Below are 18,153 nucleotides of genomic sequence, written 5' to 3'. Positions count from 1 at the left end.
TCACACAGGGAGCCAGGGGGCTTTCTTTTCGGCCCCGGTGCAGTTGCCCTTTTTTTTTTTTATAACCAAGCATAATTTAAAAACACTTCAACTGTTGAATGTAACTGCCACAGTGTGAACAGTTAAGAATAAACATTTGTTTCTCACGAGCAGAAGTGAAACTAAATTTTAGAGAACTTTCACAGTTACTGTAAGATATAATAATAATAATAATAATAATAATCCATTTAATTTATATAGTGCTTTTCTAGATACTCAAAGACACTTTACATTATACACCGTAGACACAGCTACGGGGAGCAATGCAGGGTTAAGTGTCTTGCTCAAGGACACATCGACTAGGGCGGGGATTGAACTGCCACTGACCCATAGTCGCCCCATATATGGATCTGTTTTTGAGGAATAGCACAATAGGAACTAAAAAGTGCTCACAATGTCAATTTTTCTTTTCTTACTTAAGGTAAAGATAGTTATATTTAAAGAGGGTAAGAAATTATATCATCAAAACACACCAATTTAAGAAAAAAACATGGAAGAAAAAATACATTCATATACATACAGTATATTTGTTTGCATATTGGGATAAGCTACATCCTTCCAAGACCTTTGAAAGAATTAACAACAATTATAATGAATTTTGTGTAGCACGACTAATAATGTGAGTGGGAAAAGAAAATTAAAATGAATGTAAAATGTAGAGAGCAAAGATTGTATAATTGATATTTGATGATTCAATTATTTCCATCATGGCTGTTGTGATATTGTGTATTGCAACAGTGATGGGTTTGGATGCGGAGTTATGGAGCCACCACCTTTTCACAGATCCAATAGTTTTCCACAATACATGGCGCATCATTCCAGCTTTTCTTTTTGTCAAATGAGATTATTTCTGCACAGCCTTCCTTTTGATAGCCGTTGGGCTCCCCAGGGCGCCAGTAGCTGAAACCAAACAACAAATAAGACATTTTTAATGGAAAACATAACCAAAGAAACCAAAAAAAGGCCAAATTCTACCCTAAAAGAAAACCAATTGACCCATAACTTCCAACTCTAAAATACATCAACAACATACCCCGAAAAAATCAAAGGTGGTGCAGGACTCACTCGACACACTTCTGAGGGACCATGAAGGTGGCTACCATTTTATTCGGTAATAAGTATCCAATATAGAAATACAACATTATTCTTGATCGATTTAAACAAGGGTGAAAGTCATTTACGAACCTTGTGCTGAGTGCAGTCCCATCCACCCATTTCCATATCCCCTCGGTCTCTCCGTCAGTCAGTCCAATCCACGTGTGCCGTTGGAATTGTATTGCAAAGTCCTTGTTTACAGTAAAAGAAAGACATTACTAAACATAACTTAAATACAACCAATTTCTGCCACCTTGCATCTCGGTGACCATTGATCTGATCGCACACTTTTTCTCGCGCATCCCTGGCCGTCAGATTTCACTTTACACACCTGCTCTTCTTTGCTGTTGATGATGATCAGGTCTGCACCTCTTCGCAGACAGTCAGCTCTGCTCTCTTTCCAGGACGTCCGATTAGAAGAAATGTAATAGAAACGGTGGTAAAAATACACCCATCCTTGTTGGAAGTAATGATCTGTTGAGGATACCGAAAACATAAAAGTTCAACTTTCGGTCAAAGCAAAGTAGTTATAGAAAACCTATTTATGATGTTGCTTTATTTCTTTCGTCTTTCCATGTCGTCAAGTTTCATTCAGGTTCATCTTCATACTCACCGAAGGTGCTCGAATTAACAACCGCAAAATCTGGCGTTCTTGCCCCGGAACAGTCTGAAAGATAGGCTTTTGTTACGTAATAACACAGAGGTTATGGTATCATGCGAAAAGATCCCCACCTTTGTGTTAAGTCAACCTTTAGACACACTATGTGTGCGTTTGGTCAGTGGATTAATTCATCTGATCTGTTTACAATACATTATTTCTAAAACTGAGTCGGTTCCATGGTAACTGCTTTAAATATAGGCATGTGTATATCTTGTTTGTAAACCCAAATAGTGTTTGTAATTGTATACAATAGATTAAACACACACTACAATTTCTACACATTCACTGACAAAAACATGTGAGAAGAGTTTCATTATATTTTGTGGAAATTTTTGCTTGATCTGATGAAGACATTAAGCTGATATGATATCAGCTTAATGTCTTTATAATGCTCTCAACTCCTCCACTGGACCATGCACATAGGCTGCCGTTTTATCATTGATCCACTGATAGAAAACACCCAAGTTATTAACATAGCTTGTGTTAGTTGTTCCAATATTCTGAAATTGCAGAAGTTAATTCAAGTATAAGTCACAGGAGGTGAGAAAAAAGAGAGAACATGTCAAATCACCCACAAGGAGAAAGACGCAGTCCAATGTTGGCAGCAGCTTGGAGGACACACAGCAGTCCGAAGCTCACAGCAACCAGCCGGTAGAGTCTTTCCTCTGTGTTCAGAAATCAGAAAGACACATTATTATCATTATCGGGCAGCAGGCATGATTTTTATTTAACTTCCTGCACACTGACTCTGGATGAAATTGATTACAAATTTACATACGATGCACTCCAAATACTCTGAAACCAAACAGAACAAGTTACAGAAAGTATGATGCTGCCAGAAAACATTAACGTTATTTACTCCTGGATGAAGCGTCCAAAGTCATTCCTGCTGCTCCTCTTTCGAGACAACACTAAATATTTGACAAATGAGAGTCGTAGCTGCACCGATCCGTAGGCTGCTGTTGCTTCTTCTTCTCTGATGACGATATGAATCTGATTAGCATAGAAAGCATTCTCACAGGAAGTTATTATTATCTCTCACACTTCTTCATTTTGCGTTTCTTATTTAAGACGGTTTCCTCAACATATTGAAATGAAATTTCGAGAGGTGAGCAGGAGGCAAACACAATCATATTGCAGGTGCTTTGTAACAATGATCTGCACAAAAACACTGAAAGTGCATGCACACTACTGTGTTGTTCACGTTCTCTTTAAAAGAAAAGGCGTGACTGTCTCAAAGTTTCACACTTTTGCATATTTTACTGGTTAATTCACAATAAGTTCTTTTAAAACAATCTATAGAGACAGAACATCTGTTGATCGTCAAAATCAGAGCACATAAATATGATTAATTTAAAATTGAAACAACCTCCTGGTTAGATTAGGGAAGATTGTGGTCATGTGCAGATCACAAAAACATTGAGAAACCAATGTGTCTTTGTTCCCCTCGGTTTTGAAACAAAAACATCTTCATATTTCTGCCTTGGCCACTTGGTGGAGATGACAGTCTACTTGCTCTCGAGGTCACTGTGAAGAAAACTGAGCACCAACATTAAAATACATCTCCTGGTGGACCTCGCACACACACACGCGCACACACACACACACACACACACACACACACACACACACACACACACACACACACACACTCTTTCTCCAGTCAGGTTGGTGTAACTGGTCTGTAACTGGACCATCTCTGTTTCCCACTCAGAGTTGCCTTTGGTGACTGTTTGACACATAAACAAACAAATAAAGAGACACTGTCAACCGGTATGTTCTTCTCAGGGCTTCATCAGCGTGCTAACAAAGTACTCACACAGGCAAACCGAAGTCATGAGTCCAGTCAGAAGGAGGAGACACAGCAGACCCAGAATCCAAGACATCTGAATCGCTCCAAGATGGCTTATTAATTTGTTTCAGTTGCATAATTTAACAAGCCATATATTGTCCCAGAGGCTGCATTAGATTTTTTATGTGTATTCCCCTCCTCCTCTTGCTTCATGCCAGACAATCATATCACTCATATTGAACAACAAACGGTTTATTATTAGTTGTGGACATGTTGACAAACAGCTCAGGTTGTTCCACGCATTGCTTTCAATTTTCACGAGCAATGTACAAGTCAATAATATTTATTTATTTGCACAATTCAAACAATAAAATCACAACAGAGATAAATGAATATCACAGTGCAGGAAGAGACAAAAAGCCAAACATAAAATGAAAAATGCATGACGACAAAAGAAAAAAGAAAGAAAGAAAGAAAAGAAAGAAAAATGGTGTAATATCGAGTCTGTGTAGGCATGTGTGTGCATGTGAAAGTGGATTCTACCCTGTCCTGTGGCATTTCCTAAGCAATGGGAATGCTAATGAGTCAATGTGTTGTGTGACCACAGAAACAACACATTTGTTGAGTACATTTCCTCCTACATAAGTCATGACATCATTCTTACATATATAAAATTCACCCTTGAGCACAGAGTCGCAGGATGAAATGTGAGTTTGTGCATTAAGATTAAACACAAGGTAAATTGACTTGTTTATATGCTGAGTTATAAAGGTATCATCTTTTCACAGATCCAGAAGTTTTGATCTCTACATGGTATATCATTCCAGCTGTTCTCTACTTCATGGAACCTTATTTCTACACAGTCTTCTAGTTTGCCTTCAAACCCGTTTGGCTCCCCAGGGTGCCAGTAGCTGAAACAAAAAGCAAATCATATTTTAAGATAACATCAGAAGCATCTGATAGATGATGATGGAATGTGACCAGGTTTAAGTTGCAAAATTAAAATGTTTCCTGTGATTTATTAATCCAAGACAAAGAAGCTCTTGAATACAAGATTAATGTGTGAACCTTTCGGTCAGCAGAGTGCCATCCACCCATTTCCACGTCCCGTTGGTTTCTCCCTCCGACAGTCCAATCCATGTGAGCTTGTGGAATTTTCTTGTGAAATCCTTTTTTGAATAGACAAAAACATTATTCACAATAAAAACGGAGCAGATTTAAATCCACCTCACAATAGTTGTGTCACATTAATTACACGTGTTACTCTTTACGGTCTCTTTTAACCTCAAAGTATTCATGCATTAATACCTGCTCTTCTCTGCTGTTGATAACCACCAGGTCTGCACCTCTTTGCAGACAGTCAGCTCGGCTTTCCTGCCACGATTTCTTGCCAGAAGAAATGAAATAGAAACTGGGACGTAAATAGAGCCAGCCTTCTTGGAAATAGCGATCTGTTGTGGAGAACAACAAAGACAACAACCTTAATGTCCCAGAAATTAACAAATGTGACTATAAGAAATGTACTTTTTAGAAACGATTTTGAATTGATTATGCACAATAAAGCTCAAAGTATAAAAGAACATAAAACAATTGAAAATGTAAAAAGATAAACATTTTAATTTTAATTCAGTAATTCTACATTCATGTTATTTCCATAGTCTGGAAATCATAAACTAATAATCCAAAAACATCCATCCATCCATCCATTTTCAATACCGCTTATCCTCATTAGGGTCGCGGGGCGCTGGAGCCTATCCCAGCTGACATAGGGCGAAGGCAGGGGACACCCTGGACAGGCCGCCAGTCCATCGAGGGCACATGTAGGGACATACAACCATTCACTCTCACATTCACACCTATGGGCAATTTAGAGATCAATTAACCTGCAGCATGTCTTTGGACTGTGGGAGGAAGCCGGAGAGCCCGGAGAGAACCCACGCTGCCACGGGGAGAACATGCAAACTCCACACAGAAGGACCGCTCCGACCGGGAATCGAACCCGCGGCCCTCTTGCTGTGAGGCGACAGTGCTAGCCACTACACCACCGTGCAGCCATCCAAAAACATATTTTAAATAAAATTGTGTTTTTCCTTTCACCAACGTGTCTGCACTAAGATATACCTGTCCAATAAAATACACTGTCGTAGAGATGGTAATGACACTTTTGACCACTGGCTCTGTACTGCACTGCATTATATTCTGAGGTTTTTCATATATTAAGTATAAATAAATATATATATAAGTATATGTATTTATAATGCATATGTACAACTCTCAATATAAAGTTGTCTAGCTCAACACCATCTTATACTATGACCTCAATAATAAACATAGAATTGAATTTACACATTTCCGACATTTTCACCAAATACTGAACATCATGAACTTGGCGAGATAGACCTCATGACAGGGCTGTTGTATTCACTGGCATTACTGTACTAGTGGTCACAGGGTGTAGAATCCTTCTCACAGTTTTAATTTAGTGATCACTCGAGTCTACAGACAGCTCTCTTTAATGGATAATTAAAGCCTAAAAATGATTTGAATCTGACTTTTTTCACATCCAAAACCAGCAGGTACATTAAATACAACCCGCAAAGCACAAGAGGAGCTCTGATTGGCCAGTTGCAATGTGTTGGCGGGAGTTTATAAAATGTCAATAATATATTTATTATCCAGCTTGACCCAAGATGCAAGCTCTCATTTCATCTGCATACTGACCAAAGGGAATCAGTTCTTTCTCCAGCCCGTCAGCCTCGTTTGTGCATCTCGCTTCTATGACTGAAAAAAACAAAAAGTCTTCTTTGAGAATTCATGTGTTCATCACATTCACCCAACCATTCAGCCCACATGCACAAGGAGCATTGCGTGGCGCAGCATCTTGCTCAAGGGCACTTTGTCGAGAGGGCAGGAAAAGATTGCGACAGTGTGTGGTGCAATGTATACTGAACTATGAGGAAGCGGTCAGGCTGAAAGTTGTTACTTAAGGTCCAAAATATATGAATGGAAAGTCCCATCCTCTTCTTACTTAATGTGAAAGTAATAAGCCCCATGACATGATCATAAACCTTCCCAAACTTCTGTCACTGAATATTACTGAACTGGAAAAGAAACTGAGAGCACAAACAAAGAAATACAATGAGGCGTCATTTATCAATTGATCGAAAGATGTATTTTTTGACAAAAACATACTTATAAATCAGAGAAAGTATCATATCTTGTCAATGCAATTACTCAACTGTCAGCAATCGGATCTCCTGGTATTAAAGTCGAAGTTTAAAATGACTCACCGAGAGAGAGACGCAGGTAAATGTTGAGAGCAGCTTGTAGGATACACAAGAATCCAAAGCTCACAGCAACCAGCTTGTAGAGTTTTCTCCCTGAGTGCAGAAATCAGACAAACATGCACACAACATCATCAGCCTGCCAGTTATCTGGATAATGTGAGCACTGTTGACAGTGTGGGACGACTGTGTGTGAGGACAACGTCGGACAGCTCCATAAACCCTGATGTACCTGAAGATGAACCGTGTCAATTCAATACATTCAAACGTGTTCTTGGAATTCTGAATCATCCATTATAGTCCTTATCTATATTATTACAATGTTGACCTGTAGGTCTCACCAGTCACTGCAGCAGTGCCTCCACCATCCTGTCGGGTGTCACTCGTGGCGTCGGGTAGGTTCACGTAGTCCAGAGTGATCTCAGATTGCTCTTTATGGATAAACCTGGCCATGTTTACCAGCTCACTGGGACAATGCTGGGTAGAGAATGAGCTTTTCTTGGGACACTGATGTGTAATCCACTTCTTCTTCTTTTGCTTATTGCTCACATCATTGTTCTTCCTCATTTTCCCTCGACTTCAACAGCTTCTTTGTTCTTCCATCTGCTCAAACCAGAATTTAATTACTTCAACACTTCAAAACGGACTCCAATTTTTTTTTACATAAAAAGTTAGCAGTGTATTTGTATACAAATATCTTTGTTGTTTGTTAATTATTAATCAGAATCAGAATCAGAAGCTTTTTTATTAGCCAAGTAGGTTTACACCTACAAGGAACTTAGCGTGGTGGGTGGTGCAACATAGGACGTTAAACATAAACATAAACAACAACAAGCAACAACAACAACAACAACAGTAGACAACAAATAAACAATCAACAATGTGCAGATGAGACATATAATACAATGTACAGTGTAAGATAAGTGCAATTGTAAAGTGTATGTAATGTTACAGTTTTAGTAAAAGTGACACGTGTATTATTTAAGTGTGCTGGTATGTGCAGAGGAGTGACTGGTGGAAAATAAGCATGATGAACTGCAGATGAACTGAACAGTATGTAGAATAGTCTTTTGATCCTTAATGTTTCTTTTATAAACACAAATATGACACGCAGCGCTGGGACCTAATCTGTTTCTCTGATACAAAGCATAAGTGTGCCACAACAGAGCAAAATGGTCTGAATGGACCAAATGTCTGTCAAATTATTATTGCAAGCTGAAGCTCTCTTCTTCGTCAGTGCTTTTTCTTCCCTCAATCTGTCACCTGCCGTGATCATGAATTAGAACCAAGATTTGAAATATGGGAAATGTAGAAGAAGAGGAAGTTCTCCATACTCATTTCCACCATCAGATGTCAGTCTAACACAGTGCTAAAGGAAGGGAAATCATAATTCATCTTTAAAGAAAAATGAAGCACAAGAGCATCACATACCCAACACACACACAGCTGTTATTGATTGATTTAGACATAATAAGTATATTCACAGGAACATATAGTCCCAACACCAATTTAACGGTTTCATCTGAGCTGTTATACTGTGGCTTTCTCGGGTAAACTTCATCAGCTGGGACCAGATGTACAGGACAGAAAACCACCATTTCCTGCACATAAACTGAGACTAGTAGAAGAGAGATCTCAACAGGTCCACCATTTTGGACTGGATTTGAAAAAGTCCAGTTCTTTTCAAAGAGGGCTAATCTGAAAGTGAATGCTTATTGTTTGTTTTTTCTTTTGTCTCACTGTGTGGAAGAGATTACATCAGGCTTGACTTAAACCTTTATTTGTAAAACTTACTGTGTAAAGCAACAAATTACAAATACATAGATATAATTGTACTGCATTGTTGTTGATTATCATAATAATAAATCATACACCAGCAACTTTAAAAATTAAAAGGGATTAGATAGAGGACATGACCAACTCCAGAATGGGGGTGGATTTGGGTCTCAGGTTGGCACACAAACAACATCCAAAATGAGTATTCAAGCTGCATCTCTCTGTCAAAATGTACAAAAATAACACAAGTTAAAATGTAAAAAAATAAAAAATGCTACTATTGCTGGTATTTTGTTATACACTTTGATGGCAACCTCCATTTGTTATTAATACCCAACATAATGTATACATTAACAGAAATAGAACATATACAACTGCACAATTAATAGATTCCTATAAGAATCCTTTATTGGTGGTAAAGAAATTGGTTCAAAAGTGAATGTTTTTCATCGACTATTTAAAAAGACGTTGATTGAACGTTCATGTTTCGAGTATTTCGTCATTTTAGAGACTACCTAAGAAACCACATTTTTCCATTGAAAGCCCGGTAAAATATGATCTAAAGGTAAAGATTTATTCAACGTTTTCAAATAACCTGTGACGTTCACGTTCAACGTCTCTTAACGATCACTGTATTTACAACCTTTCTACAGTTTCTACTTAAAGGACAAAGAAAAACATGTGACACAGGCAACCATTCATTTGTATTTATGGCACACTAATTTAAATATAACATGAACAATGTTCTTTGAATACAACTACAATGAAATAGAAAATACATAATTGTTGACAGTGCAAACAATAACAATCTCCAATTTCTTCTTTGAATGTTGTTGTCAAAGCCACTGAGGAGCCGCTTTCAGATGGTCTTCAGGTGTATCAGTGACACTGTACAGACACATTTCACAATTAACCCTTTAAGATGCATCATCTCGTTTTTTAAGGGGCTCCCAAAATGTTTTTGTAATGTTCAGAAAGGTTGATGGGTTAATAACATTTAACTGTTTTGGTTAAAGTACCACAATAATGAAAGAAAGCTGAATAGAGCGTAGTAAGTGTCTGGCCGCCATGACAACAGACACGTTGAGTAAAGTACCTTTTGGTCAGCGGAGTCCCGTTTCCATCTCTCCTCTGTCTCTGGATCAGGAAGTCCAACGACCTCTGAGACTATTTCGAAATCCGCTGGAATACTCAAATCCTTGAAAGAAATAACGTAATAGCTCAGTAATTAAGAAAGAAAATGTGGACAAAAATCTTTTGAAAAAAAGACTTTGTTTGGGTTGAAACCGTCTCTGTGAAGTCAACGGGAATAGTTAGTGAACATAAAGTTAAGGAATTAAAAAACTTATTATTCACTTTGACAACAAAGGGAAGAGATAATATAGATTGTACCAAAGGGTGTAAGTGTGTTATAGCAGAATCTACAATATCCATGAGGCTTGACAGCTATATGCTAGTTCAAATTCAAAATGCTCTGTTGTGGGATTTGTGAACAAAACACGGCACCAAAGTTGCTGATTTAAAAATGTACTTAGACTCCAAAAGTTAAATAGCTAAGCTGCAGATCGTATTGTACGTTTTCTCAACGCTGTAATGTTGAAAAAGCATAAAGCATTTTGCGTGAAATCTGATATTTGCTTCAAGTGATGTCATGTTTTGCAACCTCGAGTTCGGCAATTTGGCCGTCGCCATCAAGGCTTTTTTGCAACCAATGAACGGAAGTGACCATATTTGGACGGCAGGGGCGTGGCAAAGAGACATATACAGCTCTTGTAGGTGTCGACCTGTCAATCCCAAGGTAGCTCCGCCCTAAAGCATACGCCACTTTATGGACCATTTGACTCTAAATGGGACCATAATTTGTCATTAATAATGAATGGACAAATAAAATGTCAAGAATGTAAAGATTTAGACCTGAATCCTTCAACAACACTACTAAATATATATGCAACGGTTTTGGAGCTTAAGATACTCTTTGATCACAAAGAAGAGTGATACTGTAAGTCAGGTTTAAGTTATTAATTCGGACTACTAAAATTAAGAAATAAACAATTACCTCGAATCTTTTTGACCAATTCTTCAACTCTTTTTTGGAGCATGTCTAGTGCATTAATCAGGTTGGTGTTACTGGTCTGTAACTGGTCTCTTTCTCTCGTCAGGTTGGTGTAACTGGTCTGTAACTGGACCATCTCTGTTTCCCACTCAGAGTTGCCTTTGGTGACTGTTTGACACATAAACAAACAAATAAAGAGACACTGTCAACCGGTATGTTCTTCTCAGGGCTTCATCAGCGTGCTAACAAAGTACTCACACAGGCAAACCGAAGTCATGAGTCCAGTCAGAAGGAGGAGACACAGCAGACCCAGAACCACTGCAGCAGCTCTGCAGGAACTCTTCTTCACACCTTCAACACCTGAAGGTAGAAGTCATGCGCTTTATTTCTCAATGAAAAAAGCACAGCTGTATTTACAATGATACAATGAATGATGGCTGAATTCCACTTAGTGCAGGTTTACTAACTCACTGGCACAATAGTTTGCAGTAATGGAGCTGAGCCTTCATTAATGTTACTAGTTCCAGCTGCTTCTCCGCCTGCTCTGACAAGTCAACATGTTAACTGTGGAAAAGGTCTGTATTGAGAGCTTCTCAGAGTTGCTCGCCTGGCGGAAGACTAAAAAGAGTGATGTGAGAACTTCATTTTCTGTTTCTGTCATGCAGTGACCATACTTTTCTTCACGGTGTTTAATGTTTAGCTGTTCTCCTTAAGTTTATTAGCAGCAATAAAAAAACATGAATGACAGCAAACCAGACTCACTCTTCCTTCCCCTTCACTCTCTTGCTGCTTGACCTCCACATTATTGTTCCTTATAGTAGTTTTTGTTTCACTGTAAAATATATTTAATCGTTCCTGTGCTGCCTGTGGGTGAAGAATGTTCACATATTAACACAAACCTGCAGTCAACATCCTAAATGTGTTTGGATGTATTTATTACCTGAGAGTGCCGGTCCAGTTCTGTTTGGCTCCAGAGTGTCGATCAACACATTTTCATAAACACTTTCAGAACAGTTTGACAAACTTTTCTTTTGGCCTGATAGTTCCTCTACATTAGCATAGATGTCCATCAGGTGATCCATGATGTTCAGCTGGATCGACTGCTCACTTTGGTCCCGATGTCTTGAGAGTGCGCTTCTGATATGACAAATTATTGTTCTGAAATGTACTGAAACGAAGCGACAAACATAGTAACACAGATGGCAGCACACCATTCACGCATGTGATTCTCCGCTCGCTGTCACAGGAAACTGAGAGCTGGTGGGTTGACTTATTTTAGTTGACCACTTTTACCTCTTTGGCCTAGCAGGTGCATGATGGGAAATATTAAGAACGAGTGCATGAGTACTCAAATAAATACATGTGACATGTGATCCATAACTGTACTGTCACTTAGATTTGGGCAATCTGGCCCGCCGGATCGTGGTGCCTCCAAGGTGCTGGCCAGCTGGAATGACGTCCACTGTGGAGTCGACCTTCATAGCATTAGCTCATGAACATAATATCATGAGTGTGTACATATACATTAAAGTGCTTTTGCATGCAGCAGAGCTAAGACGTTCACATTTTAATCAATTCTGAATAAAAACATAAAAAATAACATTAATAAAAAACTCAAAAAAATAAAAATAAAATGCTACTTGTAATACTTTTGGAACAGTATACGGTAATTTTTGTGGCATATGCGGTTACTTGGACGTATTTTGTTTTACACTTTGGTGGGAAACTGAATAATCCTTTATTGATGATTTCAGTTGACTGAACATCTTTTGTTGATGGCTTATGAGAAATAGAGAAACTCAAGACCCTTGTGGTGGAATATTTCTATGTTTGATCAGGATGAGAGTTGTGGTTCAAATATTCAATTGCAACAGAGTCTTCGAAGGAATCAAAGTTGTCTTTCCGTTTATTCAAGCTTGCAAGCTGGGAAAAGGGTTCAACAGCCACGTATATCAGTGAGCTGCCGAAATCTCTTATAACATACATTGTATTACATTGTGATTTATACAAGCACATGCACCCCCCTCCAGGGCCCACTATGACGACAAACGAAGAAACAGTGTGAATGTCTTGGATAAGAATTGAGAAGAACAAAGAACAGAGTGTATTGGTTTCGATAAGGCATATGGCCATCTGTCCTCCTCCTTATCCTCCCTGTTGCTCTGCCCTTGAACCAGTCCACAAAATAACACATATTTTTACCGTCACACCCTGTATTAATGACTTACTACCATTTCTAGCTGCAGACATGTTGACATATTAGCTTATTAGCCATTAAACAGTTCCTATATTCCCTTTATAAAGGTTGACTTATCACAAAGTTACTAGAAAGTAAAGCTATCTGCTTGTAAACTGCAATAAAAAAGATACAAATAATCAGAAATGTCTGATGAGAGAATAACATTCAAAGTTACACACATTTACTGGGATCTTTGATATAATCATGCAGACATAATTGTCCTCAAGGCCCTTAAATCAGCTCCTGGTAGATCTGAAGGTCTGGGAAGTCCAAAAGGGGTCTGAAGAAAACCACAAAGAAAATGGGTTGCATCAAAACACCACCATCACTAAACCTCCACTCAAAACAGTACCAGACCTTCTAAATGGTCTTTCCTTTCATGAAAAGACTTTTCACCTCAGATTATACATTGTTTTAATTAATAGCTGTAACCAGGGAATTCTTCACGTACATTTTGTACACATCTGTATTTCAGGTCACATGCCACCTCCACAAACTAATGTTTTATCCATAAAATATATCATAAAATATGATATTATTGTAATAAAATATATTTGTACAATATAAAACAATATAACATGATATAATATCCAATAATATATTATTTAATATGAATTAAAATATCATTTATTGTATTATATTATATTATTAATATAATAACCATTCACTTAGAGATCAAGTCCATATCTAAATATGAATCTTCAGATCTGTCTCCTCAGGACCACTGTTATAAAATGTGGCTTCAGTCTGTTTACTATATTTTAATACAAACGGTGTTCTGCTGTAACGTCTCATTCATAATCATGTATAATATAAACTTGAATGTCTTTTTATGTGAATCTGTGTCTGAATGATCGTATCGCAATAACTTCACATTTTTGTCATCAATCAAGCTAGAACCTTCTTCCATATGAATTGCATGTAAGTACTGACACCCATATTATTCCCTTTCAACCATCACTCTAAAAAATAACATGGTACGAATGCAGTGAAACAAGATATGAGCTAAAACAACAAAGGAAAGTCATTTATATGTCTGATGGTAAAAGTCCCATAGCACTATGTATTCATGTTGGAGTGAGACTCTCATGTGTGTGTGTGTGGGGGGGCAATGTGTCAATCTGAGCTCAGCAGTAAACGTTGTCTTTGGGGCCGCCAACATGGCTGCATGTGCTTTATACATGAACAATATATGATGTATCACTTAGAGAATGGAGCACAGTGGACATTCAGCCCAAGTAGCTCACTTTCCCTTGAACTGTTTGGAGACACGGTTCTCCGTCAGGATGGCGTGTAAGTCGTCCACCACATGAAGGTGCAGCAGAGCAAAACATGTGAGACAGAGAATCTCAATGTGGCAGTTGAGTTGGAGAAGGAGGGAACCGGGAGACGCAAACATAACTTGATGAATTGTTGTAGTGGAAGATGTATTACAGGCAAAGCTTGACTCATATGCAGACATGAACTGTGGCAATACTTGTATTTAAGGAGAAGTTAAAGTAGGGCAGGACACTTCAACTCCACCGAAAGTAAAGTGAAGAATCACACAACATTTGTATTCACATATTTATTAAGCAGTGAATTTAAATATGAATAACTGTCTATTTATTTTAATCAGCAGAAGAAATTCCATATGCTTTTACATTTCAAATAGAAAATAAAATGAAAACATCTTTAAGACACAAAACTATATTCATCTGTTGGCATAATTTAATTATTGTTTATCTTAAAGCATTCAATCAATCACAAACATATTAAAAATTCAAAAAATATATTTTATGGATTATGATTACATCTTTTTTAGGTCACACATTACTCATCATATTCAGCATATAGATTTAAGCAACAAGCCAAGCTAGATGTGTCTGTCAATGTCCATTAATTAGACGCTTTCCCCAGAGAGGAGTGCTGAGCATCATAATCATGCTGGAGAACGTGACACAGAGTATCTCCCTGTTTTTATGTCATTGTTTTGTTGGTTTGGAGTCATAGAGGCAAGATCTTCTCACATGTCCACATTTTTTTATGTTCACACTGGTCATCATTCCAGCTGTTTTCCAAATAATAGTTGCTCATTTCTGCGCAATCTTCATCCCTTAATAACTGATGTCTATTTGGCTCCAGAGGCATCCAGAAGCTGCAACCCCAAAACTAAGAATTCATTTTCCTTTTTAAAGAACGCACAGCAAGAAAAGAGACAGAAACCCAAGAAACATTCTAATGTTGAGCTTGAAAGAGATAGAGTTATCAACATCAATTAAACATCTCAGGTCTCGTCAGCTGTGTAATTCTTCTGACAGAAGCTGTACGTCTTCAGGTGTGTATCAGTGACACTGTACAGACACATTTCACAATTAACCCTCTGCGATGCATCGTCTCGTTTTTCAGGGGCTCCCAAAATGTTTTTGTAATGTTCAGAAAGGTTGATGGGTTAATCACATTTAACTGTTTTGGTTAAAGTACCACAATAATGAAAGAAAGCTGAATAGAGCGATCGTAGTAAGTGTCTGGCCGCCATGACAACAGACACGTTGAGTAAAGTACCTTTTGGTCAGCGGAGTCCCGTCCACCCATTTCCATCTCCCCTCTGTCTCTCGATCAGTGAGTCCAATCCACATGTGTTTTAGGAAATTTCTGACGAAGTTCTTGTTGACGGAGAGAAAAAGACATCAACATAAATACAATAAGCAAAGTTTCCTGCTGTCATCCACATTGTATTCATTAAGTTTTTCACTCTTCTTCACACACGCATACACACACAGACCTGCTCTTCTTCGCTGCTAATAATCACCAGGTCTGCAGATCTTTGCACACAGTCCTCTCTGCTCTCTAGCCAGGACTTTTTCAGTGAAGAGATGTAATACACACTACCGCTGAAATACAGCCATCCTTGTTTGGTATACTGATCTGTTTCAAATTGGAAATAAGATAATTGCAATAGATCAGTAATTAAGAAAAACAAACATACAAAAGTTTGGGTTGAGACAAATATTTAGATCCCGGTCTGGGTTTGGATCCCGGTCTAGGTTCTCTGGCTTCAGCCCACAGTCCCAAACTCTAAATTGCCGGTATAGGTGTTAGCGTGAATGGTTGTCTTTCTGTATATATGCGCCCCGCAATAGACTGGCGACCTGTCCAGGGTGAACCCTGCCTTCGCCTCAAGTCAGCTGGAATCGGCTCCAGCGGTTTGGATAAAGAAATGGTATTTCCATTTGGACAACAAAGGGCAGAGATAAAACAGATTGTAACAGATTGTAACAGACAATTTAATAGCCACTAAATACTGCAATACCCATGAGCCTTGACAGTTAAATGCTACAGTACTAGTGAGAAGAAGCCAGTCAAGAGGAGCGAATCAGAGCAAATTCAAAATGCTTCTTTTGTTGAAATTGTGAAAGTTGGTGAATTAAAAATTCCCGAACGCTCTAATAGTGAAATAATATGCTGCAGATTGCTTTGTCAGTTTTATCAATGCTGTAATATGTTGAAAAAGTTGTATTCAGCATTTTTTATGAAATCTGATAAATTGCCTCCACATGTTTGAAAATTAAGGAAAAAAAGAAGTGATCTTACCAGACGTCTGTAACAACTTCTCATCAGCTAACGGCTCCACTGAGCGGTGCTGGTTGAAAAGTTACTAAACCCTACAGTCCTGGCTGAAGGGGAATTTAAATTAACAACACTTTGCAGTAAAATCTCAAGATTTAGACCTGAATCCATCAACAACAATACTATATATTTTTACCTTGGTTATCAACTGGGATTTGAGAGATAACAGTAAGTCAGGTTTAAGTTATTAATTCGGACTATAAAATTAAGAAATAAACAATTACCTCGAATCTTTCCCTGAAGATCATTCCTCTTTTTGGCCAATTCTTCAACTCTTTTTTGGAGCATGTCTAGTGCATTAATCAGGTTGGTGTTACTGGTCTGTAACTGGTCTCTTTCTCTCGTCAGGTTGGTGTAACTGGTCTGTAACTGGTCTCTTTCTCTCGTCAGGTTGGTGTAACTGGTCTGTAACTGGTCACTTTCTCTCGTCAGGTTGGTGTAACTGGTCTGTAACTGGACCATCTCTGTTTCCCACTCAGAGTTGCCTTTGGTGACTGTTTGACACATAAACAAACAAATAAAGAGACACTGTCAACCGGTATGTTCTTCTCAGGGCTTCATCAGCGTGCTAACAAAGTACTCACACAGGCAAACCGAAGTCATGAGTCCAGTCAGAAGGAGGAGACACAGCAGACCCAGAACCACTGCAGCAGCTCTGCAGGAACTCTTCTTCACACCTTCAACACCTGAAGGTAGAAGTCATGCGCTTTATTTCTCAATGAAAAAAGCACAGCTGTATTTACAATGATACAATGAATGATGGCTGAATTCCACTTAGTGCAGGTTTACTAACTCACTGGCACAATAGTTTGCAGTAATGGAGCTGAGCCTTCATTAATGTTACTAGTTCCAGCTGCTTCTCCGCCTGCTCTGACAAGTCAACATGTTAACTGTGGAAAAGGTCTGTATTGAGAGCTTCTCAGAGTTGCTCGCCTGGCGGAAGACTAAAAAGAGTGATGTGAGAACTTCATTTTCTGTTTCTGTCATGCAGTGACCATACTTTTCTTCACGGTGTTTAATGTTTAGCTGTTCTCCTTAAGTTTATTAGCAGCAATAAAAAAACATGAATGACAGCAAACCAGACTCACTCTTCCTTCCCCTTCACTCTCTTGCTGCTTGACCTCCACATTATTGTTCCTTATAGTAGTTTTTGTTTCACTGTAAAATATATTTAATCGTTCCTGTGCTGCCTGTGGGTGAAGAATGTTCACATATTAACACAAACCTGCAGTCAACATCCTAAATGTGTTTGGATGTATTTATTACCTGAGAGTGCCGGTCCAGTTCTGTTTGGCTCCAGAGTGTCGATCAACACATTTTCATAAACACTTTCAGAACAGTTTGACAAACTTTTCTTTTGGCCTGATAGTTCCTCTACATTAGCATAGATGTCCATCAGGTGATCCATGATGTTCAGCTGGATCGACTGCTCACTTTGGTCCCGATGTCTTGAGAGTGCGCTTCTGATATGACAAATTATTGTTCTGAAATGTACTGAAACGAAGCGACAAACATAGTAACACAGATGGCAGCACACCATTCACGCATGTGATTCTCCGCTCGCTGTCACAGGAAACTGAGAGCTGGTGGGTTGACTTATTTTAG

The 18,153-nt window shown here is 38.5% G+C and overlaps 1 protein-coding gene across 1 annotated transcript; it reads right to left on the bottom strand.

The window, feature by feature from the left end:
* Positions 1-370: 370 nt before the first annotated feature.
* On the bottom strand, positions 371-18,112 carry LOC117739498. Its single transcript, XM_034545936.1, has 18 exons — positions 17,815-18,112; positions 17,133-17,234; positions 16,773-17,042; positions 15,704-15,846; positions 15,484-15,584; positions 7,213-7,448; positions 6,878-6,967; positions 6,309-6,368; positions 4,896-5,038; positions 4,656-4,756; positions 4,353-4,498; positions 3,448-3,524; positions 2,655-2,706; positions 2,371-2,460; positions 1,748-1,801; positions 1,466-1,608; positions 1,225-1,325; positions 371-939 (listed from the first exon to the last, which is right to left on the bottom strand). The coding sequence occupies exons 1-18, from the start codon at positions 18,086-18,088 to the stop codon at positions 798-800; spliced, it is 2,325 nt and encodes a 774-aa protein (XP_034401827.1). The 5' UTR covers positions 18,089-18,112; the 3' UTR covers positions 371-797.
* Positions 18,113-18,153: the final 41 nt, after the last annotated feature.

This window comes from Cyclopterus lumpus, chromosome 1 (assembly GCF_009769545.1).
Source record: "Cyclopterus lumpus isolate fCycLum1 chromosome 1, fCycLum1.pri, whole genome shotgun sequence".
Classification (NCBI taxonomy): domain Eukaryota; kingdom Metazoa; phylum Chordata; class Actinopteri; order Perciformes; family Cyclopteridae; genus Cyclopterus; species Cyclopterus lumpus.
The sequence above is the reverse complement of the archived record's forward strand: the minus strand, read 5'-3'. Positions and strand labels throughout refer to the sequence as shown.